Source organism: Gymnoscopelus microlampas, assembly GCF_963454915.1.
Source record: "Gymnoscopelus microlampas genome assembly, chromosome: 19".
Taxonomy (NCBI): Eukaryota; Metazoa; Chordata; class Actinopteri; order Myctophiformes; family Myctophidae; genus Gymnoscopelus; species Gymnoscopelus microlampas.
Genome location: NC_139956.1, coordinates 22,179,095 through 22,205,851, shown reverse-complemented (window position 1 = coordinate 22,205,851; position 26,757 = coordinate 22,179,095). Strand labels below are relative to the sequence as shown.

General features: G+C 43.1%; 1 protein-coding gene across 4 annotated transcripts in view; it reads right to left on the bottom strand.

Moving 5' to 3' along the window:
- tmem102 (transmembrane protein 102) overlaps window positions 1-25,108 on the bottom strand; it is a 30,536-nt gene extending 5,428 nt beyond the window's left edge. For 3 of the 4 annotated variants that reach the window (XR_014599714.1, XR_014599715.1, XM_084043674.1), the window contains exons 1-5: window positions 24,971-25,106; window positions 22,098-22,324; window positions 4,114-4,461; window positions 1,636-1,820; window positions 156-368 (exon numbers count right to left, since the gene is read on the bottom strand). Coding sequence is in view for 2 of the 4 variants with exons in the window: in XM_084043674.1 (XP_083899800.1) it covers window positions 156-368; window positions 1,636-1,820; window positions 4,114-4,461; window positions 22,098-22,299 (948 nt within the window). In the remaining 2 variants the exon portion in view is untranslated. Of the gene's footprint in view, window positions 1-155; window positions 369-1,635; window positions 1,821-4,113; window positions 4,462-22,097; window positions 22,325-24,970 lie in introns of all 4 variants that reach the window. The other variant, XM_084043675.1, reaches the window with a different exon arrangement.
- Between the last annotated feature and the right edge of the window lie 1,649 nt (window positions 25,109-26,757).

Below are 26,757 nucleotides of genomic sequence, written 5' to 3'. Positions count from 1 at the left end.
ATTTGTAGAATCGGCCTTAGGTCTTAATGGGTTCTAGTTATATGATAGTGTTTTGATAATTATTTGGGGGCCCAGTTGCAATACTGGTTGGGAATCACTACAATAACAAAAACACAACATAATGTAATAATAATCATAGTGTGGTGTGGCCTCACCTCGCTGCGTGAGAAGGCCAGTCTCCACTCCCTGTCGGGGCGTCCGCCCAGCGGGGAGCAGCAGGGAAGCAGGTAGAAGCCAGAGATGGCCTCCTCCTCTGTGATCTTGCCGTCCCAGAAGTGGTTTGCAGTGAGCCAGCCCTGGGCCACGGCCGGCCAGCCCCTGAAGGACACCACCGGCAGCAGGTCATACAGCACCCGGCTGGAGCCAGCCTGTAGGACAGACAGGGGACACCATGGGAAGACATCTGCACATCTCAAAAGAGTTCCATTCAACTCAATTCCACTTTTTGGCTTACAGCTAGGGATATTAGCCGGTAAAAATATCAGAATATGTTTTTCGGCTTATTGGTTAGTTAATATTCATTAACTCTCTCAGTGCCAAGCCACGAGTTATCCCGAGTTTTTTCTGAATGCCCTCAGTGCCAGAATGTTTAAAAAAAAAATAGTTTAACTTAACTGAAAAAGGCTGTATCTCGCTTCCTAAGCACTTTTTTTTTACTTAAAAAAAAAAAAAATGCTGGCACAGTATGAACTTATTATTTTTATTTCATTGGCACTGAGAGTTAATGTTATAAATATTTTTTATTAATTTGAACTGAATTCCAGCTATGTAGGCTGCCTACCGCATTTGAATTGCAAAGATTACGATGCAATTATTACCTACATAAGATGTATACTTTCTCTTTCTATGTGGGTCATCATAACAGTAGTTAAGCCTTAGGCTACGCTACGGCATTTAATTTAGAGTAGCCAATTATTATTTTTATCCCTTTTTATTCCCAGTATATTCATTATGCCAATTAATCCTCCCCACACATTCCTGTGTTTCTACTGCTATTAGCCAGTAGTACCCCTAGTGGCTCACCTGCCAGCGGAGAGCCCCCACAGGTTGGACGTAGTGTCTCCAACTCAAACCCCCCCCCCACTAACAGGTGCCACCACAACCAATAGGAGTTGCTAGCACAGCAACAAAGATCACCCTCGCGTCCTGGCTTCCCTCGCCCAAAAACGGATAATTGTGTACGTATAGACGCACAGGAAATCAGATGCCTCACGATGGATTCTGAACCCTAGACCCTGTGATTGCGGAACAGGTACTTTAGCCCTGCAGGAACCAGCTCAGTGGCCTTGTGGTTAGAGTGTCGGCCCTGAGATCGGGAGGTCAGGTTTGATTACCCGGCCGGGTCATACCAAAGGCTATAAAAGTGGGACCCAATGCCTCCCTGCTTCGCACTCAGTATCAAGGGTTGGATTGGGGGTAAGTCCCTGTGACATACTAGGGTCATGTTCAGGGGTTTAGTTGTATATCATGGCTGTGGGATGTACTTGTACATCAAGCCGTCTCACACTACAAAAACAGGAGACAGGGTCCTGGCTCGGCAAGGCTTACTTATTATTACTTTACCCCTGCGCCACCCCAAGTGCCCTCTACACAGTTAATTAAAGAATTACCAGGCGCCTGGTCATCCGTGCCTACCTGGAGGATGATGGTGGTGAGGGGTCCGTTCCTCTCCAGTCTCTCTGGGACAGGGATGCCTCTCTGGGGGCAGCGCCGCAGCTCCTCCACCGCCTCGCTCACCACGCCCCAGAACCAGTCAGCCACCAGGGACGGAGAGAAGTAGCAGCCGTCCAGAGAGCCCAAGGCCGGGAAGGAGCCTTTACCTGGTGGACGACGTGAAGACACACCAATGTCACGTGTGTCGTTTCTCTTGACAAATACTGTGCTAACCACTAAAGCCCCATTTTATACTCAGGCCCATAATAGCGACACCAGGGTTAATGCACGTGGTTAAGAAAGCTGATATATAAATGAACCATGTGATGATTATTATTATTAGCAGAACAGATTTGACACGGTGTAATGTAATTATCATTCCCAGAAAAAAAGGTGAGCAGGACTTTGCCGTACAGTGTCCTTGGGTTTGGAAAACACTGGATCATCAGCTTGGCTGGCAGTCTTTTTTACTTTTCTAAAATATAGCCATAGTATGAACGTCAATACACAGCGACTGGTTAAACAAATAAGTTGAATTAGTTTAACATGGAATTATTTAGACCTAACCCATCAATGTCTTGTGCATACTAAAGTCCACAGTGGACTTTAAGGGCGGCTGTAGCTTAAGGGTAGAGAGGCCGTCAGAATGTTTGCCTCCCGGTCCAGTACACGCGTGTCTACGTGTCCATGAGCAACACAATTACAATTAAGGCATTCACTTAACCCCTAACCAATCCCCCTGAGCACCTGAGCATCCACCAGCTGGGTGAAGCTGAAACTGGATTTCCCATGGGATTAATTAAGTTCTACCCTGCCTTCCCGGCTTTTACAAGGCTGCCAGCAGCCAACAGTCCAACGTTCTGGAAGCATTCATTTGAGACCACTAGCACTAGTTAAGAACATAAACTGCAGGAAACTAAATTGGAGATTAAGTAAATATATAGTAAATATGGAGTATATAAAGAGATCCATACCACTAAATGTCAACACTTCATTTTAGGTGGAAAAGTTACATACTTGCGGTGGGAAGGTGAACTTTATTGTTTGCAAAGTCACACTCAATAAATGTTTCCAGGGCTTATTTCCAGGGGAAGTGTTCCTCATTTGATGTAAAGCAAAGGATTACAGGGGCGGGCTGGGGACTAGATTTGAACCACAACACCATTCATCACATTATCCCAGTGAAGCCTAAAACAAACTCAATCTACCCTAGCTGTCGCTGCCGATGTCTTCATCATTTTCCTCCTGTACTCATCCTCCACTACCCAGCTTTCCATTCATGTTCCTCCCTCTCTCTTTCATTGTTTACCCATCCCTTCATCTCTCTTTCCATTCCATTTTCCCGGAATTATTTTTCTTTCTAACTGATCTCTGCCCTACTGTCCTATTTCTTTATTTAGCTGTTCTTTTGCATGAATATCAACAACATCTCTCTAAACCCTCTTCGAGGGGGCTAATGAGGCCAGATTCAAGCAGTCAAATATGCCACATTTCTCTGCTCTCAAGTTTATGCAGTGCACTAATCAGTGTTTTATGCTGCCTCCCAATCAAACCTCAGTCCACTAAGAGCAGTCATGTTTTATCAAACGTGTGATTTTTTGAATGACTGGAATCTGGATCAATGACGGAAAACTGAACAGAACCGGGCCATAGCGAATGTAAAGTCAAATCGTTTCACGGTCAAAACTTTAGAAGGCTTTGGCTGTCGTCATTCTTGTCAGTTCGGCAGCTCAAGCTATCACCCAGGAATGACACACAGGAATGATGCCCAATTTATGGTCCGTCGTACAGCTGTGCCGTGCGTGAATATAGCCGATCTGTAGGTTCACAAGCATCACACCTGCAACGCTTTGAGATCTTTTAGATTGGCTATTTTCGGCACACAACACCTTCATACGATTAAGTACATATCCGGCTTAACACGGCACATGGTATGATAAACGCAAAGAATCAAACAACTTTCTCCGGATTCCTAAGAAGAACCTATGGACGAAACCCAACCCCTACCTCCTCTGTTCACTCCACCCGCTGTTCCCTCTCCTCTTTCCCTACTAGGCCTGTCACAATTATTACATACTCGTCTAATGGCAATTATTTGAGATAATCGCAAATAACTTTGCATAATCGTCATAATCGTTTCCATGTTGAAAAATGTTCACACCTTTTCAAATATAAAAAAAAAGCAGAAATAAACTTCGTGACACGTTGTAAGCTTGTAGATCAGGTATTTCTGCTATTTTTACATGTATAAAATTATTAAATATGTCAATAATGTCTTTGTATATTTAAGTTATTTGTCATATCTGCCGTGTGCAATTTTTGATTACGAAGCCTAAAAGGCTTCATAATGTTCCAATGTTCAATATGTTCCAAACACACAATTAAATCGTTACTCGCAATTATTTGAGGGGCAATTAATCGTCAACTTGAATTTGTAATGGTGACAGCCCTATTCCCTACCCATGTCTCCTCCTCCCTCATCCTCCTCTTCATCCTCCTCGGGCGGCGTGCCGCTCTCCTCCTCGCAGCAGACGCCCCAGCGGGCCAGCGTGTGCGAGTCGCACAGCCGCAGGCTGAGCCACGAGTGGCAGGGCGCCGAGCGCCGCATGTCCAGCGTGACGGGCTGGTTGCGGTCGTGCAGCTTGAGCGCCGGGACCAGCAGCGTGAAGTCCAGGTCGTAGTCGGCGCCGCGGGCGTAGTCGCCAAGCTCCTCGGGGTTGAGGTCCAGCACGCCCTCGCGCGCCCCGCCCGACAGCAGCAGGTACTCGTTGGCCACCGGGAGGCGCTGGTCCACCTTCTGCACCAGGCCTGGAGGAGAGGGAGAGATAAGAGTAAAGTAAATCTGCTGGGATACAGATGCACATGAGATGCACTATAGGAGCTACTAAGAGAGAAATTGCGAGACAGAGAGAGATTTAGGGAGAGAACAGCCGTTCTCTGTGAGGAATGGGGACACACGTGGCGTAGTTTGTTTGGAAAGGTAGTGCATATATTTATGAGCTCACAGCGGCAGTAATATTGACTGAAGAGCGGGCCTGTGAAGTTAACTGCTCCCTCAGTGACCAGCGGGGCGAACTTCTATGCCAGCTGCGCGGTTAAAAGAAGTTCCCCCTGTGGCAACGTCCTCCTTGCCCCCCCAACACTGCTGGCTGAACAATATAGAGTCACCGCATCACTGGCTGACAGATTTGAGGGCAAAGCTTGTGAGGGAATAAAGAACACAGGCAGGAGAATATATATATAGACGGGTGAGAAGAGTGAGACAGAGTCACTTGTCAACACCGGTAACATTTTATCGATTCCCCTCTCCACTCCCCTCCCCGGCCCCGCCAGGCGTTTTTTCTAAACAGAGGCCCACAAAAACTCTCTAAAAAACAGTTTATATGAGAAAAGTCTCAGCTGCCAAATCCCTTTATGGGTACTTGACTGTGTTGTAAAATTCCCGGGCTTTAGACCCCGGGGAATGGCGCCATTGCAGCCAAGTAAATTATGTTGTTCAGAAGAGCCAATGAGAGAGGGCCTTGTGCGGGAGAAGATGCAGCTCTTGCCTCTTAACCCATTAAAACCGGTAAAGAATCTATGTCATTTTACACTTTGACTATTCAAAAATAGCAGATATACAAGCTCGTAGATCAGCTATTTTTGGAAAAGTGAAAATGTGTGCAAATCTTTGAACATATAGATTTTTTAAAGCGAACATTTTTTCTTCTTGGGGTCCCTGGTACATCATATTTTGAGATGGTTCTCAAACTTTTTCATGGCAAGGACCCCCAAATCGACACTTATTAGCCCATGGACCCCCATTTGAAAAGATAAGCCAGGGACCCCAATAAGAGAAGGTTTATACGGCTTTCTAGCAGTGATTCTCAACCATTTTAATGTCAAGGACCCCCAGTTTGACATGTATTAGGCTACGGACCCCCATTTAATGGCATTTATACCTCTGGGACCCGAATTTATATTACAAAATCAATGTTAATTTAACTCTGAGAGTGTAAAATGGAACCAAACGGACCCAAACGGGTCCGTTTGGTTCCATTTGTACACTCTCAGAGTTATAGAACCATAAGGGTCCATTTGGTTCCTATCCATCATTTAGCTGGGGACCCCCTGGAACCGCCTCAAGTACCCCTGGGGGTCCCCATACCCCACTTTGAGAACCAATGATTTAGAAGACATTTGTAGATTGGGACTCAGGTCTTAATGGGTTAACTACCTGCTGGAACAAAGGCTAAGGGGCTGGCTGAGGCACGGAGCTTATGACTTGGTACACCAATATGCCCTCCGGTATGGAAGAGCTACAGTATGTGTGTGTATTTGTTTTTGTCCTAATGGGCAGAGTGTGGCTACAGAGACGGCACACAGGGGACACCCGGTCCACCGGCTCTGTGGCCAAAGGGCCAGAAAGCTCCTAACGGGATTTCTCTCATCCAATTAAGAGGGCACGCCACACAACACAACCCACACGCAACAGTGGTGGAAGAAGTACTCACATTTCTTACTTGGGTAAAAGTATCAATACTGCAATGTAGAAATGCTCTGTTACAAGAAAAAGTCAGGGATTTTAAATTTACTTGAGTAAAATTACAAAAGTATTGGTATCAAGATGTACTTAAAGTACCAAAAGTAGAAAGTACTCATTATGCAGAATGTCCCATTTCACAAGTTTTCAAATGTATACAATGTATTAAAATCTTTTGAAAATAGCCTATCTACAGTACAAGCTCACAATGCATCGCATTGTGAGCTTGTAGATCGGCTAATGCATATAGGGTTGAAGTGGTTAATGTATGTTTTGTAGTAATAATCAAAATTATAATCAAAGTAACTAGTAACTAAGGTTTTCAAATAATTGTAGTGGAGTTAGGGTACAATATTTGCCTCTGAGATGTAGTGGAGTAGAAGTAGAAGTATTGGAAATTGGAAATACTCCAATAAAGTAAAAATAACTCAAAATTGTAATTAAATACAGTACTTGAGTAAATGTACTTAGTTACTTTACACCACTGGCACGCAATCCGCGTCGGTTTTAAGGGACAGGAGAGGAGAGGAGAGAGAGATAGAGAGAGAGCGAGAGAGAGACACAGAGAGACAGTGATGGGGAGAGTGTTTTTCTGGGATGGTGTGTGTGAAAGAGAGATAGGAAACAAATTTGACCACATTCTGTTGGGCTACGGAGGCAGATAAAAACACAATCTGATGCTTCACAAAATACCCAACTAATAAGCCATATAAATGCCATCCGTGAACGGCCTTGTTTGAAAGTGAGCGAGGGTGCAGAAAAATAGGTCAGAGCGGGGAGAATTTGGGGATAAATGTAGTGCATGCGTGTTTCGTGTGCATTCGTGGCCTTGTGTGAAAAGACTAGGAACTTCGTCGCAGGGAAGGAAAAATAAAATAATTCCCGGCTCGATCACAGCAAGTTCTATAATGTACTCTGGTAATCGATTAAGTTAAAAAGAATTGCAGACCTACAAAGCTCTGCACCTCTTGTCTATGTACCCATTCCCCAAATGCCTGGTTCTCCCCACAATGTGATGGGTTTAAACACTTTGCAGTAAGAGACAGTGCTGCTGGCACCTGCTGCACTAAAAGCAATGGGAAGCCAAGTTCCCTCTGGCCCCGATAATTACTCCCTGTGCCTGTTCGCCTGAGCTCAGCTCCTGTGACAAAATGTGACTAATCAATTATCAGGATTTTGAATTCTGACAGACTTTGAGGAGGAAGAAAGAGGGAGGAAGTGCTGAAAGGGAAGAGAGCGAGAGGGGGAGAGATATACAGAGACAGAGAGAGAGAGACACACAGAGACAGAGATACAGAGATGAGAGAGAGGTTCAGCAGGGGTACGGCTAGAAATCCTGGGCCCCCTGACACCTTGTATGTATTTTGGTCACGGACCCCCATCTGAAAATGTGTGGCAGGGACCCCCAGAAGAGAAGATTTGTGTAAAGAAACCCTGATATATTTTAAACCTGATATAAAATCCCAAAATTGAAGATGTACAAGCTCGCAGCACAGCACTAAGTGACACAACGTGAGCTCGTACATATGCTATTTTTGAATAGCCAACACATAAATGTATAAAGTGGTTAAAATGGTTGTGATGCTGTATTAACACATTTTGCTGGGGACCCCACTTTGAGAACCAATGCCCTAATAATAGTACGGTATGTATAAAGAAGATACAATCTGCACTCTGTAAAAGTCTTAAGAGTCTTTTTTAATAATGTTTATGAGTCTACCAAACAGACGCGTTTCGGCACGCAGGGCTTTGTCAGTGTTATTTAACCATTAACAGCTCAGACAGCAGTCTGTGGTAAAAAGCAGAATCTCATCCCTACAGTCAGATCTACAGTCTGAGACTATTACAGTAGCATAGTATCCAACATAATGTCCTTGACATCCAGTCCACACACATATTGTATGGTTTAACACTGGCTCTATATGATAAGACTGTAGAGTACAAGATGTGATCATATACCAACGTAGTGAAAGAAATGTGCTTAAATGTATACTGAGCATAATTTGCTCTCTTGAAGTGCAATATGATACTACAGAAAGAATCACTACTTAGTTCTTATGGCCTAGCAATTGTTGGGCCCGGCCCTCTGGTCTATGGGATCTAAACACTGTGTCCCTTCCAGGTATGGGAACGGTGTTGCATAGAAACAAGGCAGGTGTCCCTTCAGGTTAAGTGAATGATGTCACTTGTGAACACCGCACACCGACACAACATTTTGGGCAAAAGGAAATGGATGAAGGCACGCGTTCAAGAAAGATAAAGGCTTCTTGGCATTGGCGAGCTTAACAGATGCCAAGTATTTTTGCCTGATATCTCTGTTGTGTTCCAGGGATCCTGCCTGGGTCTTGGCCCTCTCAATCATTCAGGGTTTTGTAACAATTAACAATGCTCCTCTGCTTGTTTGAGGGTACTCCAAAAAACCTAATAATCTACTTTTGAAACCCGACTGTGCTATCACCCACTACTTATTGGGCAACTCCCAACGCGCTCGCTCGCACGCACGCACACACACACACACACACACACACACACACACACACACACACGCTAAGTCACACGGTAAGTCAACAATCAAATTGCACGTGTGTGCATGCAGACATCAAAACTATTGCTGGCAGAGGAACATAGGAATAAGGCTGGTTTCACAGACACGGATTAAATATCTAATCCCATAAGGAAATCACTTTTGAAATTTAAAATGATTTCCATTGGAGAGAAATATGAGTATTTGATTAGGCCTGATATACCATGTCTGTAGATCTGACTTATTCAGTAATACTGTTGTTTCCTGACGGTGGTCAAAGTACAAGAATGTTAATTGTGTGGTGACTAAAGACTCTTTTCCACTGCAAGAACTAAGCCAGTGATTGTAGATCAGCTATTTCTCCTATTTTTTTAAGTATAAAATGATTAAATGTTTCAGTAATTCCTTTGTATATTTAAGTTATTTGTCATATCTGCCCTGTGCAATTTGTGATTATGAAGCAAATAAAAAACCCAACAGAAATTAAAATTGTATTATGTTCCAATGTTCAATGCCAAATAACACAATTAAATCATTAATCGATTACTTATTTGTGTGACAATTAATCATCAACTTAAATTTGCAATTGTGACAGCACTACAAAGGAAATGTAAACAGAAAAGGCCATAACAGAACTACGGTACACACAGTTTATGGAAGGTTCTGGGTTGTGTCCTACGTAGTCAAAAAGAGCCTGTACATTTCCACTCTGAACACAGGTGTGTTGAAATGAAAACAGACTGTGACATCAACTATATACACATGAGACATGGCATGCTGCTACTGTTCCTCTGGCAACATCACATCTGTAGGCCTATGTGTGTGTGTGTGTGTGTGTGTGTGTGTGTGTGTGTGTGTGTGTGTGTGTGTGTGTGTGTGTGTGTGTGTGTTTGATTTAACATGTGGTGGTATTTCAAGAAACTAATTTTAGCCCATTCACCCTGGGTATACGATACAGTACGTGCCTGTTTTGCAGTCAAATTTTATATTTTACTCACGGTTTCACTCCGTCAGATTGCACTCTTGAGACATGGATGTGTGCTGAAACTAGGCTGTACGCAATTACGTTTTGTTTGTAATGCAAAATAAAAGGAAAGACAATATAAGAACAATTGCAGAGGGAGGCGATATAAAAGCAATGGTGTGTGTTTCCAAAGGCGTTTACACGCTTCTATACAATTAACCCATTTCAATCTGGTGTCTCTGTTTTGGGTGTCACTTATAGGTGGATATGGCCAAAAGTGAAAAATGTAGTGAAAATAGCAGATGTACAACCTCACAATATGTCGCATTGCGACACGTTGTGTGAGCTTGTAGATTGTCTATTTTCGACACAACAAATACAACAAATTATAAGAGTTAAAATCAGTCCATAGACCAGTGGTTCTCAAAGTGGGGACCAGGGATGCTCAGTGTTCCAACCAAATGGACCCTTACATTTCTGTAACTCTGAGAGTGTACAACAATGTCTTACGGGTCCATTTGGTTCCATTAGTACATTCTCAGAGTTATGGGGGCCCTTGAAATTAAACAGTCTGAGAACCACTGTCAAAATTTATGACGGTCTTTAGCCTATGGCATGGTACAGTTGTGATTCATACACACACAAAACAAAACAAAAAGTTACTCAGTCATATACTGCCACCTAGGGTTTATCTGCTGACTATGAATGGGAGACTAGCTTTATGGACAGTGTGACAGCACAGAGGGTGACTTTGCAGGGAAGTACATTTTACAGCTACAAAAACTCATTTAAAATGGGAAGAGCTGGCCCTAACCGTCTGGGTTCGACTCCCGACGACCTTTGCTGGGAAAGGTTGCACCCCCCCCCCCCACATCTGGTAGCTTTGTCAGTTGTTCCCGCGTGATGTGAATCTGTGTTGCAGGTGTGGCAATTGCACGAGCCGCCAGGCAGCGCTTACTGTACGTACAGTACAGTACAGGCAGCGGTGAGGAAAGAGGTCAGTGGTGTCCACGCTAATGGACTCGGTAGAGAGAAGAGAAGTCAGGGTTGCTACGGTAAAACCGCTAACTGCCTGTCACTGACTGCACTCAACAACCTCGGGTTTAACCCATTCAATCCGGGAATGCATGTGTGTCATTTTAGATTTGCGCTATAGTGCATAGCAAAAAATCCTGAAGGGAGGGGTGTCATTTGGTAGCGGCGGACATCTTGGTGGGTCATAAACAGCTTGACTTAACATTGACTCCCACCAATATGTCTGCAGCTACTACGACGACACGTTGCCAAGCACTATAACCATTATTTTATATTTTGTCTATTCAAAAATAGCAGATATACAAGCTCATAGATCTGCTATTTTTGAAAAATCATGTTTAACTTTTTTTAACATTTTTAACTCAAATCTTTGCTTCTGGAGGTCCCTGGAACAAAATATTTTACAAATGTTTGCTTTAAAAAAAATACATAGAAGATTTGCATACATTTTCAAGATATTTCGAAAATAGCAGATCCGCGCTATGAGCTTGTATATCTGCTATTTTTGAATAGCCAAAGACATCTAAAATGAGGCAGATGCATAACCGGATTGAATGGGTTAACTTACGTGTAAAGAACACACAAGCAGTCACGCACACTCGCGTTCACACGCACACCGCATAACATGCACACACACGAAGCCTCCATGTGTTCATAAGCATGCACAACCAACATGCATGTGCTCTAGCGCAGCAGCAGCAGCACATACCTAAAGGTGTACGCATGTACACAAACACACACACACACACACACACACACAGCCTCACAGGATGAGGTTTCAATGTGACACAGCCGTCACGGCGCCCCAAAGCGGGAACAGGAGCAGCAGGGAAGAGAGGTCCCTTTTCATCACTACCAGGGGAGGAGGAGGAGGGGGAGGAGGAGGAGGAGGAGGGGGATGTGAATATTCAGCCACACGCTTCTAGTTTGATAGAGTCTATATATAGTGTCGTAAATCTCTGTAAAATGGGATTCCACCAAATAAGGTGAGGCGTTGCGTGGGTTGGAACAGCAGGGGGTAGGAGCAGGCTGCCGGGTGATGATGGGAGCGCAGCGCTCTGGTGAAGAAAGTTGCTTAACAACTGAAATGTAGGGCAAGCTGCTGTAGCTACTTTAACAGCATGGTGTCCCATTAGGGCTGGGAAATTAACCACAAGTGATATCGAAACCGATAACCCGCTTAATCGTGCTCATGTAGGTTAATCGAATAAGCAAGAAGCAGGGTATTTTTTTTATTGATTTTTTAAAAATAATTTCTTGTATATCTACAAAAACAAATCTGATAAGATATTTTCTAATCTACTAAATCTATTAATCCGATTAACCACTTCACCCTGTAGTATACTTTGTTGTACAATGGTGACGTCTAGGGATGCCACCGATTATTCGAATTTTAGAATATTCGTTACAGTCTCCATAATCGAAAATGATTTTTAAAATTCGATTTTAATAAAAAAAAAAAAAAATTAATTATTAAAAAAAAAATATATTTTTTTTACTTTTTACTTTTTTTTTTTTTACTTTTTACTTTTGTATGCCTTAGTTTCAATCAAAATATATGCTAATACTAATATTATAGTCTTAATAATTGTAAATGGCCACAGTTTCAGAGCGTTTCACTGTTTCAGCCCAGCCCAAACATGAACTCTGCAGCCGCACTGAGGCCCCTGCTGGAAAGCATCCCAGGCCAAACATTAACGTAACTAATAATTGGGCCGCGCAACCCAGAAATGACCGTGATAATGCTAAAACAGGAGCAAAAAAAAAAAAAAAAAAAAAAAAAAAAAAGTTTTTTTTTTTTTTTTTGAAAAATATTTTTCAAAAAACGGCGCCGTCGAATAATCGAAAAATATTCGCCAGGGCTGTCCGAATTTCGAATTGGCTGAAGGTCAGATTGTGGCATCCCTAGTGACGTCCCAAAAACAGTGAAAATAGCCAATCTACGCACTTGTAGACCTGCTATTTTCGCAATTAAAGAAACTAATAATCTTTCTTAAACGTAATAATTTGAAATAATTGTGATATTGATTTGAAGTCATATCGCCCAGCCCTACGCCCCATTGGGCTCAGGTTTACACTCACTGTGACACACGTTTGAATCTGTGGAACAACTGTCATTGTTATTGGTGTCAGGTTGGTGCCAGGGTACAGAAGGATTGGGCTGACTGAAGTCTCATATCATATCACATCATATGATATAATCTAATCGACAATATTAACCCCTTAAGCCCTATATTATATTTTGTCGTACGACGATGCAGCACAAAAATAGACAACATACAAGTTTATACATTTGCTCTCTTCACAATGTTTGAAATGTTTCGAAATTTCACGCCTATAATTACACGCCCAAAAACAGGGATTCCATGCCAGGTTGAAAGAGTCAAGGACGTGTTTAGTCCATTGACCACGACTCTGACCATGTCACAAAGCATACTGTGATTTGTTAGATTTTTGAGGAAGTCATTGGATTCCATTCCTTTCATTTAGGTACTGTAGTATCAGAGACTGACTGATTGAATGCCAGTCACCACCGCTACCTGAAAATGTATGATCTGTTTATTAAAGAGAGACAGGGAGACCCCCGTTACTGAACAAACACTCTGTAGCAATGATTACTATCAGAATATAGAGCTCTAACCTTTTAACAAAAACCTTCTTTGTTTAAACCAAAGAATATCACTTACCCTACCTTTAATATGTATCAGAGCCATCACATTTCTATGTGCAGTATACCTGCACATACAAATAAATCACAATAAAAGCAACCAACCAACCAACCTTCATTGCATTTTCCATCACAAACTGATCTGAACATTCTAGCGAAAAATAGTCCCTGGAGAAAAGAGATTTACGAATGAATTCCAAATGTCAATGACGTTACATATTAACTGTGCAACGAGATTTAGCCAACACTGACTCAATTACCAAGGTATATTCTAATGACTTGAGAGAAAATGCAAAATATGAATATAAAGCCGTTAATAGGACAATTAGAGAGTTTAAGTATGGCCAAAGCTGTGAATAGATAATGAGGTAAAAGTAAGGTAAAAGTATTAGTCAGCATCTATGAAAAAGTCATTATTTTCCATTATATCCTACAAGATTATAAGGCAAAACAATTCACCTCTCTTCTCCTCTCTGTTCCTTTTCCTTTAACCTTATTGTTTATTGTTTATTAAAGATCCCCATTAGTCTAAACCATAGTGGAGACTATTCCTTCCTGGGGTCCAGGCAAAAAACATCACAATACAAATCATAAAATGCAATACAGCATGATCAATGTTAGTGAACAAAAACACAAACTTATTCAGAGGTCGTCTAATGTCACTAAATAAAAGATAAATCATAGAGCCGAATCGTTAAAGAGTGAAATTAGGATGTTTAGATGAAACAATACAAAACACATCGATGTTTGGTGGTCAGGGATGTTGTGACAACACTTCGCCCAGCCCTAAATTCCATATGGTTGAAGAATTGAATCCAGCTCAGGATTCATATCTCATGTTTCCTGTCCCTCTGGGCAATATGTCTGACGTAACATGCAGTGATGGAAAAACATTTTTTTTTTTTACTTAAGTAAAAGTATCAATACTGCAATGTAGAAACGCTCTGTTCCAAGCAAAAGACCGGTACTCAAAATTTTCTTGAGTAAAAGCATTGGCATAAAAATCTACCTAAGGTACCAAAAGTACTCATTATGCAGAATGTCCCGTTTTACAAGATATCATATGTATAAAATGTAATCAAATCTTTTAAATAGTAGATCTGAATGCTCACAACGCTTCGCGACGCGTTGTGAGCTTGTGGAAGTTCAAATAGGGCTGAAGTGGTTATTGTATGTTACTGTACTGTATGTAATAACAATCCAAATCTACAAAGTAACTACAGTAGTTACTAAAGTTTTCAAATAATTGTAGTGGAGTTAAAAGTACAATATTTGCCTGAGATGAAGTGGAGTAGAATTAAAAGTATTGAAAATTGGAAATACTCCAGTAAAGTAAAAAGTACCTCAAAATTGTACACAAGTACAGTACTTGAGTACTTAATTATTTTCCACCACTGGTAACATGCAGGAAAACATTAAAATAACCTTAAAGACAGTCTTGACCTGAAAGCTGCGATTCCATCCTTTGACTTGACTAACACAGTTTGAACCAGATGGTATCAGCTCTCTTTTCAACCAGCATGTTTCACAGCCTCCTCTGGGCTCCATATAATACCAGGATTAGCCCCACACAACCCCCGTGCTGAAAGGTGAGATCCTCTGACTTCTTGCCGAATATGAGCACTGCATCTAGACGGGGAGATTAAAATTCAAAACGGGGGCTTTTTTAACAGACAGGATGGATGTGCTCCCATTTAATCCCATCCACTGGATTTCACAGATCAATGAGACAGAGGCGTGTGAGAGAGAAAGAGAGAGAAATAAAGAGATAGAGTGGAAGATTGACGCTCCGTTTCAAAACTGCTATGCCTGATTTATATATCAAGTATCGCACGCTGAAAATTGCCAATCTACCAGCACACAACGATGTAAGGCGAGGTAAATAAGATTTTAAATATTTTTTAATATTACGATTATTTCAAACGTTTACCTCAATTACGATTAATCTGTTAAACCTCATGTACTTAGTTGACCGGGGTCCCCCAGGGCTCTAAATACTGTACTTGGCCCCCTCCCCTTTTCCCTCTACAGTATATCTCTTTGCCGAAAAGAGCATAATATGGACAAGCACTAGTGATGAGCGGGCCGACCCGTAACCCGCGGGACCCGCGGGTCAACCTGCGGCGCGGGTGGGTCGAGTCAGGATTTCAGAGGCAATTATGCGGGCTGCGGGTGAGCGGGTCAGCCGCTCTCACACGCAAAAAAATATAAAATCACATGCTCTTGTTTTGTCTTTATTCCTAATAAGAATAAGAATAATAAGAATAAAACAGTTTGAATACACTTGGGGTGTATACTTGAAGATTATTTAACCTTCATGATTTTACAGAAATCGTGGGTCGCGGGGCGGGTTGAGCCATAGATTTATATATGGGTTCGCGGGGCGGGTTGAGGCGGGTTGGGTTCCGTCGCGGGGCGGAACATACATTAACCACTTCAGTCCGAATTCAACTTTGGCTATTTGAAAATAGCCGATCTACAAGTTCACTTGCTTGTAGATCTTTTTTCCCAAAAGATTTTAATACATTTTATGCATAATGATACCTTGTATGGGGAAATGGGGACATTCTGCATGATGAATACTCTGGTATATACTCTGGTATTTCCACCACTGACGACACCGAAGCAGAGGTCAGAGCCGATGCTCTGACCTCTGCCAGGAAACGTGAGAAAAGTGAGCTCAACAGAACAAAGTGAATGTCTCAGCTTCATTCAATCCCCTGAACCTCTGAGAGTCAGTGTTTTTTTTTTTTATTGAATTTTTATCAGCACCTCGAAGAGCTATAAAGCTGTGCACTGACATTGTTCTCTTATTAGAGCTACACCACGACACAATGTCAGAAAAATCCTTTGGCAGGCCCTCGGCTGAATAATGCAGTTACGATATGGATGGGGAGTATAGGGACACTACGCTTTCAAATAGTCTGCTTTGTTTGCAACCACTGAAAATGCCATGCATTTTGAGACTCAGTCTCAAACAAATGTAAAAAAAGAAAAGAAAGAAAAAACATCAATCACATTGGCTCTTGTAATGTAGCCAACAGTGGTCAATTTAAAACTCTGAACGTTTAAACCGAAGCATTACTTATTCAAAAAGGAACAGAAAACCTCAGCGACAGTCTTTGTTGTGATAAAGAGCAGCTTCTGGGTACCAGTCAATGAATGTTATGTCACAGTAATGGTGTTAATGTTGCTAACAACTCAATTCACTTTCATATTAGATACCCTGTGTGCATGTCTGCGTGCACAAGCCATGACTGACTTGCTTATGCATATTGATCAATGGTTTAATAGCTCCTTTTACAGTATGTTTGGAGGGATGGACAGATGTATGGGCTATTGCTACTCTTAAGACTATTTCGTCTGTCGGGTGGAAACCTCACGTCCAACCTCACGTTACTTTTCAGGATTCAAATTCAAAAATAGCAAAAGTAGCAGATCTGCAAGGTCAAAACGCGGCGCGAAGCGACGCGTTTTGACCTTGTGGATCCGCTACTTTTGATACTTGTGGATCTGCTACTTTTGATACTTTTGTTTGACGCTGTTGTATGATCAAGTAGGGCGTTAATCTACGAAAAAACACAAAAAGTTAGAACATGGAGATAAGAGGTTTCTGCCCGACAGCAACGATTTGTGTTCCTAATGAACGTGTTGTGTGACGTATCGACTGACAACCTCAGGTCCCCATCCAGCACCAGTTACACAGAACACTAAAGCAGGACAGGAATGAGAGGCAGAAGAGAGTGGATGTGCATTAAAGAAGGGAGGAAAAAAATAAAACAGGGAGGAGAGAGGGCAGCAGCCACGCCAATTCCTCATGCTGCTCGTCGCTTTGGCGTTATCAAACGCAGCCCCCGGTGGACACGCACAGAATAACAATGGCTGTGATGGGCCCCCGGGGAGGGTCCGCCAGACTCGCGCAGGCATCTGGATCCAAAGTGGAGGAGATAGGAGCATTTAACACAGCATTAGTCAGCCAGTGTGGGCGTGTGGGACCCGCTCGGGCCCCACAGCCTGCATGGTTAAACAGCAGCAGCCCCAAAGGGGTGCGTCAAAGCAGGGCTCGCCGTCACAGCAATGGAGGCTGAAAAGAGTCATGCCGCCATGAAGCTGTGTAAACCAAGCAGGACTGAAAACTGTTGATGAGCGTCTCGCAGCTAGGAAAACAGACAACGCAGACAACAGCTCGCTATAGAATCGCTGTCAATTTGTCGATACAGTCAGATATGTGGGTGTCGTGTCATGTCAGCGAGCGTGTCGCTCTATTAACTGACCTCTCAATTCCAGTCATTCACACCTGGCTCAGCAAGGGGCACCGGTAATAAAACAGGTGAGCACTGCAGTGTTGATTTCTTCAACTAAAACTAAGAAGAAAGAAATTGTCGACTACCTTTTTTAACTGACGAAAACGTTTATCAAAACTAAGCTATGATGACTAAAACTATTACTATTAATGAAAAAACATCACGTGGATGCACCTCCAGCAGAACTAAGACAAGTCATCATGGGTGCGCGCGGGTGTCACAGACCGAACATAGCTGATCTTGTATATCTGCTATTTTTGGCATGCAGAAAACCAGCCATTTTGATGGCACTAAAATCTTATGATATTTATTCAACTAAAACTAGACTAAAAGTTAAACATTTCAGGTGACTAAAATATGACTAAAACTAAACAGAATTTTATTCAAAAGACTATGACTAAAACTACATAAAAATGTGTTGTCAAAATCAACACTGCAGGGGAGGAACAGTGAAGTTGCCAGTGTACCAATCTGAACTTCTGCCGTCCCCGGCCTCACTCTGACTGTGGTGTTATTTTGAAGAAGGTCAGCCAAATGGGAAGGAGCGACCTCGGCTGGCAGGCAGACAGAACACCAAGGCGCCAAGGATGCATAAACACCCAGGGTGCCATAACACACATGCACGCGCAAACAGACAAGACGAGCCGAGCCGGCTTTTGTTTCGCTGCCGTTATTCATCTCGATTTTAGTTTTCTTCCCGTCTCATCTCAAGGTGAACTTTTGACTCGTACCCCAGCGCTCAACCTCCCTTGAGATTGGCCCCCAGCCTCCGCATTACTATCCAAAGCTGATGTAATGTAAGGAGAAGGGTTGGACAGGGGGTTGCTGAAGTAGAACTGATGCACTCGTGGAGATGTGCAAAACGCACGCAAGCTTTCCAGAGTGGGGTTGAAGCTTGGGCCAGTCTAACAAATCTGTATTCCACTTCGGCACGGCCATACTTCTGAAATCTCTATCTGAGGAACTGGGCTGTGTGCCTGGTATTTCAAAATGTTATAAAAAGCGTCCTTTTTACCTGACGCTTTCACAGAGATCTCACAAGTACCAGTGTTGGCATACTGTATGTGGGGGCTTGGCACATCATTTCAATAAGTGTATTTCTTCTGTATCCGTCTCCAGATACTTCTGCCTTCATCGTGCTTTGCTTCTACGAGTCTATACTATACAGTATACAGTAGAGTATACGGTTCCCCCGACCACACTTCCCTGCAGGCAAAGCCATACACTGTTTACTCACAGAGCACCCAGTGTAAATAACAGTTGCCTCTTGGATCTGTAAAGCTGGGGAAGGTGCTGCACTCTGCGTGTGCGCGAGTGTGCTTTTAATCTCTTTACCTCTCCTCTCTCTCTGACAGAGTGCAAAGCCCAGTGGGGATCCTATTGCAGCCCAAACTTTATAAAAGCCTCTGGAAGTAATGTAACAAACTGTGGTGTGTGTGTGTGTGTGTGTGTGTGTGTGTGTGTGTGCATGTGCGCGCACGCATGCGAGTGTGAGTGTGTAAGCAGTGGCGACACACCCACACATACACACCTATATTCAATAGCGTGTATTTGTCACTCACTCACAAAGTACACATACAGTATGCATGATGAGCCTGTGCCTTTGTTTGCCGGGAGCTGTGATTTGCTTGTTCCCAGTGGCACCTTGTGTCCTTGAACGGTACGCCGCCGCAAACACAGCCACCACGGCATACTCCACTCTAGTCTGCACACTGTAGCCTCCAATCACACACAAGGCGTCTCCCCCTCCGCTCCGTTAGAGCTGTTTTTTTTAGAAGCAGTTTTTTTTCTGGTTGTTTGTTTTGGAGTTTTTTGTTTTTCATTTCGCAACAGAGGCTGAGATGTCCCAGTGGGAGGTACTGGAACAAGGGGACACAAAAATACCAGACAACCCCTTTGTGATCGCTTCAGCAAGCAGCGGCAGCCCCGGGGAAGAAAAACAACTGGAAAAACTTTGTCTTGAACCAGGGTTGCAAACAAGCAGTGAAAACATGATGGGACCTCACACTGGGAGAGCTAATATCTGATATCAGTTTAGACTAGATAAGAATATAGCTGAAGGAGCTACACGATATTGTCCCTCTATAGGTATAGAGGGAAAAAATGTAATAAAACAATGTTGTAATTTTGATTTCATGTGATATTTATTTCTCTCTCTAGGCGAGGCAGTCTAAGTATGCATTTAACCACCAGGGGTCTGTCTTTGGCCCATTCCTGTTTTCCATCTACACCAAATGTCTTTGAAATTGCAGAACTACAAGCTATACCTACTTTTCACAGAATATTCACCATTTACAGAATAGGGTTCATGTGGTTACGCTATTTTAGCAGCCAGAGAAGATGAGAGGAGTGTGAGAAGACAGGAAGGAGATGCACAGCGATCCACAGGGGCGGGCGGGCTGGCAGCTAATCCAATATTTAACTAGATTAGCAATAAAAGAAAGCGCCTCTTACGATATTTTTGCAGCAAACAATAGCCTGAGCCCAAACTGCACGGGTGGTTGGGGTGGGTTAATGGGGCTGTACCGCAGCTATTGTCCCGGGGATGATATGTTGAAATGGAGAGGGGACTTTAGATCTACTGAGGCTTTCTGGCTGGCACAGACGAATGGAGGCGAGCCCCACCGTTGAGAGAGCAGCAGGCCAAGGAAAGGAAATGCTGAGGGGAGAGCAAAAAACACAGCGTGGAGAGAAAGGGGGAGATGACAGAACCAAAGTAAAAGAGATAGACGAGAGGGCAGCTGAAAAGAAAAGACCCCTGGAACTTATCAGGACCGTGGCCAAATGACCCCCTTGGTTGCCAGTGGTGTTGGTACAGACGGACAGATATGAGGAGAGCAGCATTGACAGGGGAAAGCTGGAAGGGGAGAGAGTGCCACCTATTGGACAAACACACCCACTTCATTTATTACTGCCTACTGAAATGACCATCAAAGTAAATCATCTTAATTGCTTTGGTCTGTGTGACTGAGTTTCATGTTTTGCTTTAGCTCATTTGATTAATTACGACAAATTTGTAAATGTATCAGTTTGGATGTGGAAGATCTGGTGACGTAAAGTAACTATTACAGTACATCAAGTCTGCACTACAGCACCAAACAACCAAACTATTTAGGACAAGTGTCCACTTTCACTTTCAACCTGGTGTCCCTATTTTGGGCATGTTATTATGTCGGTTATTAGGTTTTCCCAAAATGACCAAACATTTCATAATTATAACAACTTTCAAAAGTAGGAGATCTGCGTGTTTAATAAACTGATGCTGCTGATCGAGGGCAGTGTGCAGTATCTTTCCTCCTGAATGGTGACATGATACTGTCCAGCGTACAAGCAGGTACGCTGGACAGTATCATGTCACCATTCAGGAGGAAAGATGCTTCTAAGTTAACCGTCTGTGCGAATATTTCCATTGAAATAAATGCCATTTTCACTATTAGAACACAATTGTTATTATTTTTCCAGGGAAGCAGTAACCAGTTTCACTAAATCACGCACGCACGCACACACACACACACACACACACACACACACACACACACACACACACACACACACACACACACACACACACACACACACACACACACACACACACACACACACACACACACACACACACACACACACACACACACTTGAACAAGAGTTCAACAAACACAAACCTTTTTGTAAAGTCTTACATTACTTACGTTACATTACTTGCAGAGGCTATTCATTCTTGTCTTCATTCTTTTAAACAACAACCCTATTGTATGCTGTATACACGTGCAACCACGTCTTGCTGCTCCAAAGTGCATACTGAATACTGAATGTACGTAAATGTTCCTACTTATGTAGAGTGAAATGCAGTTGACTAATGCCATGTTCACACTAGCAGCGACAAAACAACATGCTAAAAGTCATTTTTAACGGATGCCAGCGACATGAAACTACAACCTGAAATCTGACAGTCGCTGCTTGACGCAATACAAAAGAATATGAGCTGGCTTCAACCTTTTGCAGCGCTCTGATAACACTGAAGTGTCAATCAATCATATGTTTTTGTTTCACAATTTCCACTTCCCAGCTCTCTCATTCCACAATTCCTGCTCCGTTCCATAAAAGGGAAGTAAAACTAATTATAGCCGTTAGCCAGTTCCCTGTGCTATTTATTTAACCCAGCCAGTTTAAGTTAGGCAGTGTGGCTTGAGCAACACTTCGACGGAGACTCAAGTCAGCAGCGATGTAGCTGGCAATGCTTGGACGTTGTCGATCTTAAGACTGGTGGTTTGTACTGCATGTGAGGTACTACAGACTTTGCATCCCATTCTGTCTGTATGTACTTTGAATCTCTGTAAAGTGGTCAATATTATGTCTCCCCAACACAGTCACCAAGCCAAGCCCATTCATTGTACATCACACCTCCTTTGTCCAACATGAAGCCATACCTAGCATGTTGAAAATGAAGTCCTTGGCAGTGTGGACTTCTAACGCAGTCTGGTCTCCAAATTCTCCCTGCTCCAGGACAACCAGCTCCGACACACGGGCTGACAGCTGCTCCAGGGTGGCCCCCGAACGGAAGTCCACTTCCGACGGCTTCTTGGCCGGGGCTGGGGAGCGTGGTGCCACCGCACTCATCAGGGACTCCATCACGTGCACGGTCCTCACCACGACCCTGCATGGAGAGCAGAGCAGATATAAACATACAGACACTTGCACAGTAAACTACTGTACGTGTTCAAAGCCTTATGCTTAGCACTGTGCCAGTATCATGATCGCAGCATCGTTTGGCTTTACGGCGACCACAAAAGCACACCGAAATATGAACCACTTGAGTCCTATTTTACACTTTGCCGTAGCCTATCTACAAGCTCAACCGACGCATTGTGACTTGTGCTTGTAGATCTGCTAATTTTTTTTTATTGTTATAATGACATGCCCCAAACAGGGAGAAAGAGGTTAAGGTGCTTAAAGTAATGACACCACATTTGCTCTAGACCAGTGCTTCTCAAACTTTTTCATGTCAAGGACCCCCAAACTGTCACTTATTAGCCCGCGGACCCCCATTTGAAAAGATATGCCTCAGGGACCCCCATAAGAGAAGATTTTTTTTTCTAGCAGTGATTCTCAGCCATTTTCATTACAAGGGCCCCCAGTTTGACATGCATTATTAGGCTACGGACCCCCACTTAATGGCATTTATATCTCTGGGACCCCAATTTATATTGTAAAATCTATGTTAATTTAACTCTGAGAGTGTACAAATGGAACCAAATGGACCCGTTAGGGTCGATTTGGTTCCATTTGTTACACCCTCAGAGTTACAGACCCATATGGGTCCATTTGGTTCCTATCATCATTTAGCTAGGGACCCCCTGGAACTCCCTCAAGGACCCCTGGGGGTCCCCGGACCCCACTTTGAGAACCAACGCTCTAGACTGCAGATTTATCCCAATGTTAACTAAATGGCAACTTCATTTTGACTCTTGTGGGTGTACTACTTGTTGCATTTAATTTGATCTGCTCTTCCTCGAGCCATGTTTGCAGCGTTATGCAATACTTGCTTTGTGTAGTTATTTGTGCTTCCAGAGGCTTTGTGGGGCATCTCAGGAGGCACAGAACGACATTAAATGACAGTATCTCCTGGATAATGTAATTCAGTTTTACAGATGAACAGCTTGATGTCCCAGACATTTACTGCGAGCACTTAAGTCTCTAAAGATAGACTGTTGGCTTCAACTATTCTCAAAAGCTTCCGCCTACAGCGGAAGTGCTGCTGGAAAGCCTTCGAAAATAAAGTGGATGACCCGGACTCCCGTCTCCAACCCACCTATGTTTCACCTTCGCAGCAGCGTAAATAAGTTCTACTGTAAATCTAATCTCTCTACGATATATTTTCGGGAAATGACCAACAGACGACAGCTAGCTTCCTGTGCAAAACTTTTAGGGGGCGTAATTACAGACATTTGAAGGTTGTGGAACAGAGTGTAGAAGAGAGAGAGTAACGTCACGCTTTGATCTCACGGCAAAGCGGGCTGCTATGGGCAATAGTTCCAAACTTAAACATGGAGATGGAACTATCTCATTGAGATAGATAGACAGAGCACTTCCGCATTCCATTCTTACAATGGTAGTCAAGGCTAGTGTCATAACTCTCTTATACGGCTCTGTTGTGGAAGAGTTGTCCCTGGCTTAGACTCATTCCCAGAGGTCTGGCTTGAGAGTAGTAAGCACTTCATAGCTAGATACGTTTGGAAAGACCATGTGAGGAACAGCTGAGAATTTGACAAAAATGTGTTCACCCTAAACCAGGGTTTCTCAAAGTGGGTGCCGTCACAAGTCCATATTTGGAACTCATTCGCCAGATATAGCAGCTATTTTTGGCGAATGTTGCCCCCAGAATAGGGATGCTGCTGGGGTTCAAGTGGTTAAACGTCAAGTATAAAGTTATTTTCAATCTGTCCTAATGGAAAAAATATTTTCTGAAGTTTTCCTCGTGACACACTGTATCTTAGGATAGATTTACATGTTTACATATCCTAACATGACATATGTAAGGTGCTATAAAGTAACAAAGTAATTCAGGGGTGCCGTGGATGATAAAGTAATTTACAGAGGTGCTCTGAGTCAAAAAAAAAGTTTGAGAAGAACCACTGCCCTACACATCACCAAGGCCTAGGACATTTGGGTCAGTATGATGATGTCGTCACATTGTCACCTCTGTCATCATGTCAGTCACACCCTCCAAACATACCTGACACCTGTGTTGTTCAACCATGCTTACCACATGTAAATAAAGCTCAGCCTGGTGGAACAACAACAACGTGGACCCTTATTCCCCTACACTAAATCTGGGTCAATTAGCCAGCTTTGCTAGCACCACCACAGCAGCAGCAGCTAAGCTAAATAGGCAGGCTAATTAGCCAACTGTTATCTGATGTTAGTTTGCACTAAGCTAACGCAGACTCAGATGAAGTGTCACTGATAAGCCGGGGTGCATGTGCAGGCCATTCAGCTTACTGCACCTCACCCACACAAACATGTCTTCTGATTAGCTTTATGTTAGCCACCCATGCCAGCCACATCAAATTAGCCTATACTGGCTAACTTGACAGGTGGGAGAAGTGCATTGCCACACGCATACACATGCACAAACATACGCACACACACAATGGGGCTCAGCGGCTCAGCTCAGCGCGGCTCAGCTCAGTTTAGCCCTGCGAAATAGCGGCTGGATCTGGATCACCACCACGGTGAAACCACTAGCTATCATGCTACACCCGGCTCCAGCACTAGTGTGGTGAAACGGAACGGAACGCACACTCACGCCGATCCCGAACGGCCTCGTCTCCGTTATCTGCTGGGTCTGTTGTTATTGTGATCTCTGTGATGAAATCCGAGTTCCTCAGCTGTCATTTCCAACCACCAACAGGTCCCTGGCGCCACCTTCCTCCCCCTGATGGCAACACCGGCCCACACATCAGAGAGGATGCTGGGATTAGTAGTATGTACGTCCTGTAGGTACGTACGTACTCCCCCGTTCCAAAACTACAAAAGCAGATATTCATACCCGGTAACAGGACAGGTGGGCACCAAAACCATCTGGGCACTATAGGGACATGTGGGCACTTAAGGGTGGAGATAACTGGGCATCTGGACGAGTGGGCACCTGAAGGGGTGGGCACCAGGGCATGGGCACCAAAACTATCTGGGCACTAGGGACATGTGGGCACCTGGAAGAGTGGGCACCTGAATTAGGATTACTGTAGGCTACTATATTTTGTTCATATTATATCATTTTATAGTGTACTGTTTAGCTATGTTTTCTCTACCTGAACATTGATCATTTGACAATTTTTTTGGTATCCTTAAAGCTTTTTGGTATTTTTCAATTTTCCCAATTTGTTCTATTTTTGAACAATAGGCCTACTTCTATTTTGGCAAATACTCTTATATTGTACTTTGAGTTTGAAACTCTGTTATATTGTACTTTTGACCTTGTTGTTGGGGTGTGTTAGGGGGTTTAAAGAACAGTGGGTTAAATATCACTTACCAACAACAAAGCAGCATGCTATGTAAAGTTAAAAAACACTTTTGGACACAAATCCTAATTCAGGTGCCCACTCGTGCAGGTGCCCACTCGTCCAGGTGCCCAGTTATCTCCACCCCTAAGTGCCCACTCGTCCAGGTGCCCACATGTCCCTAGTGCCCAGATGGTTTCGGTGCCCAGTTGTCCAGGTGCCCACTTCTCCAGGTGCCCAGTCATCCCAAATGATGGTGCCCAGATGTCCCTAGTGCCCACCTGTCTTGTATTCGTTATACCAAGTCATATGCTTACATGATGTATATAACATCAAATAAAACAGCAAATGCACAATTCAGCTAGTTTTTCTAAGGTGTGTTACATAGCTCTGTTTACACATCTCTTTATTCCCTTTAATTTAATTCAATTTAATGTCATTTCAATAATTTTTGTACATAAAATGATTAGACTACACTAGACTAGTGTGTGTGTGTGTGTGTGTGTGTGTGTGTGTGTGTGTGTGTGTGTGTGTGTGTGTGTGTGTGTGTGTGTGTGTGTGCGCGTGTGCGTGCGTGCGTGCACGTTAAGACAATAAGGCTTTGACTCTACTGTATATCTGTCCTAGTCAAGAGAATAAATGAATGTATGCTGTTTAGCAGCAGTATCCTACTGCAGGGAGTCATCATGTGGATGTGTGAGCAGTGGCCCCTATCTAATAACTTTAATTAAGTGGTGTGTCTACTAGTATACTGCACTGAAGCATGCTGCCAGAGATTCTCAATGTGGGTTGAGGGGGGGGGGGTTATGATGTTATGATCAAATATTTAAAAACAAATTTAAAATGTAAATTTTAACATTTAACCCATTAAAACCAAAAGTGTCATTTAAGATTTTTTGGCTAATCAAAATAGCAGATATACAAGCTCACAGCGCGTCACTTTGTGCTGCACTGCGAGCTTGTACATCTGCTATTTTTGTACATTTTATAAAAAATCTTGAAAATGTGAGAACTACTGATTTAGAAGGCATTTGTAAATCTATAAGCTCATAATTGTGGCATCATGAAAGCTTAAGTGGTTAAAAAG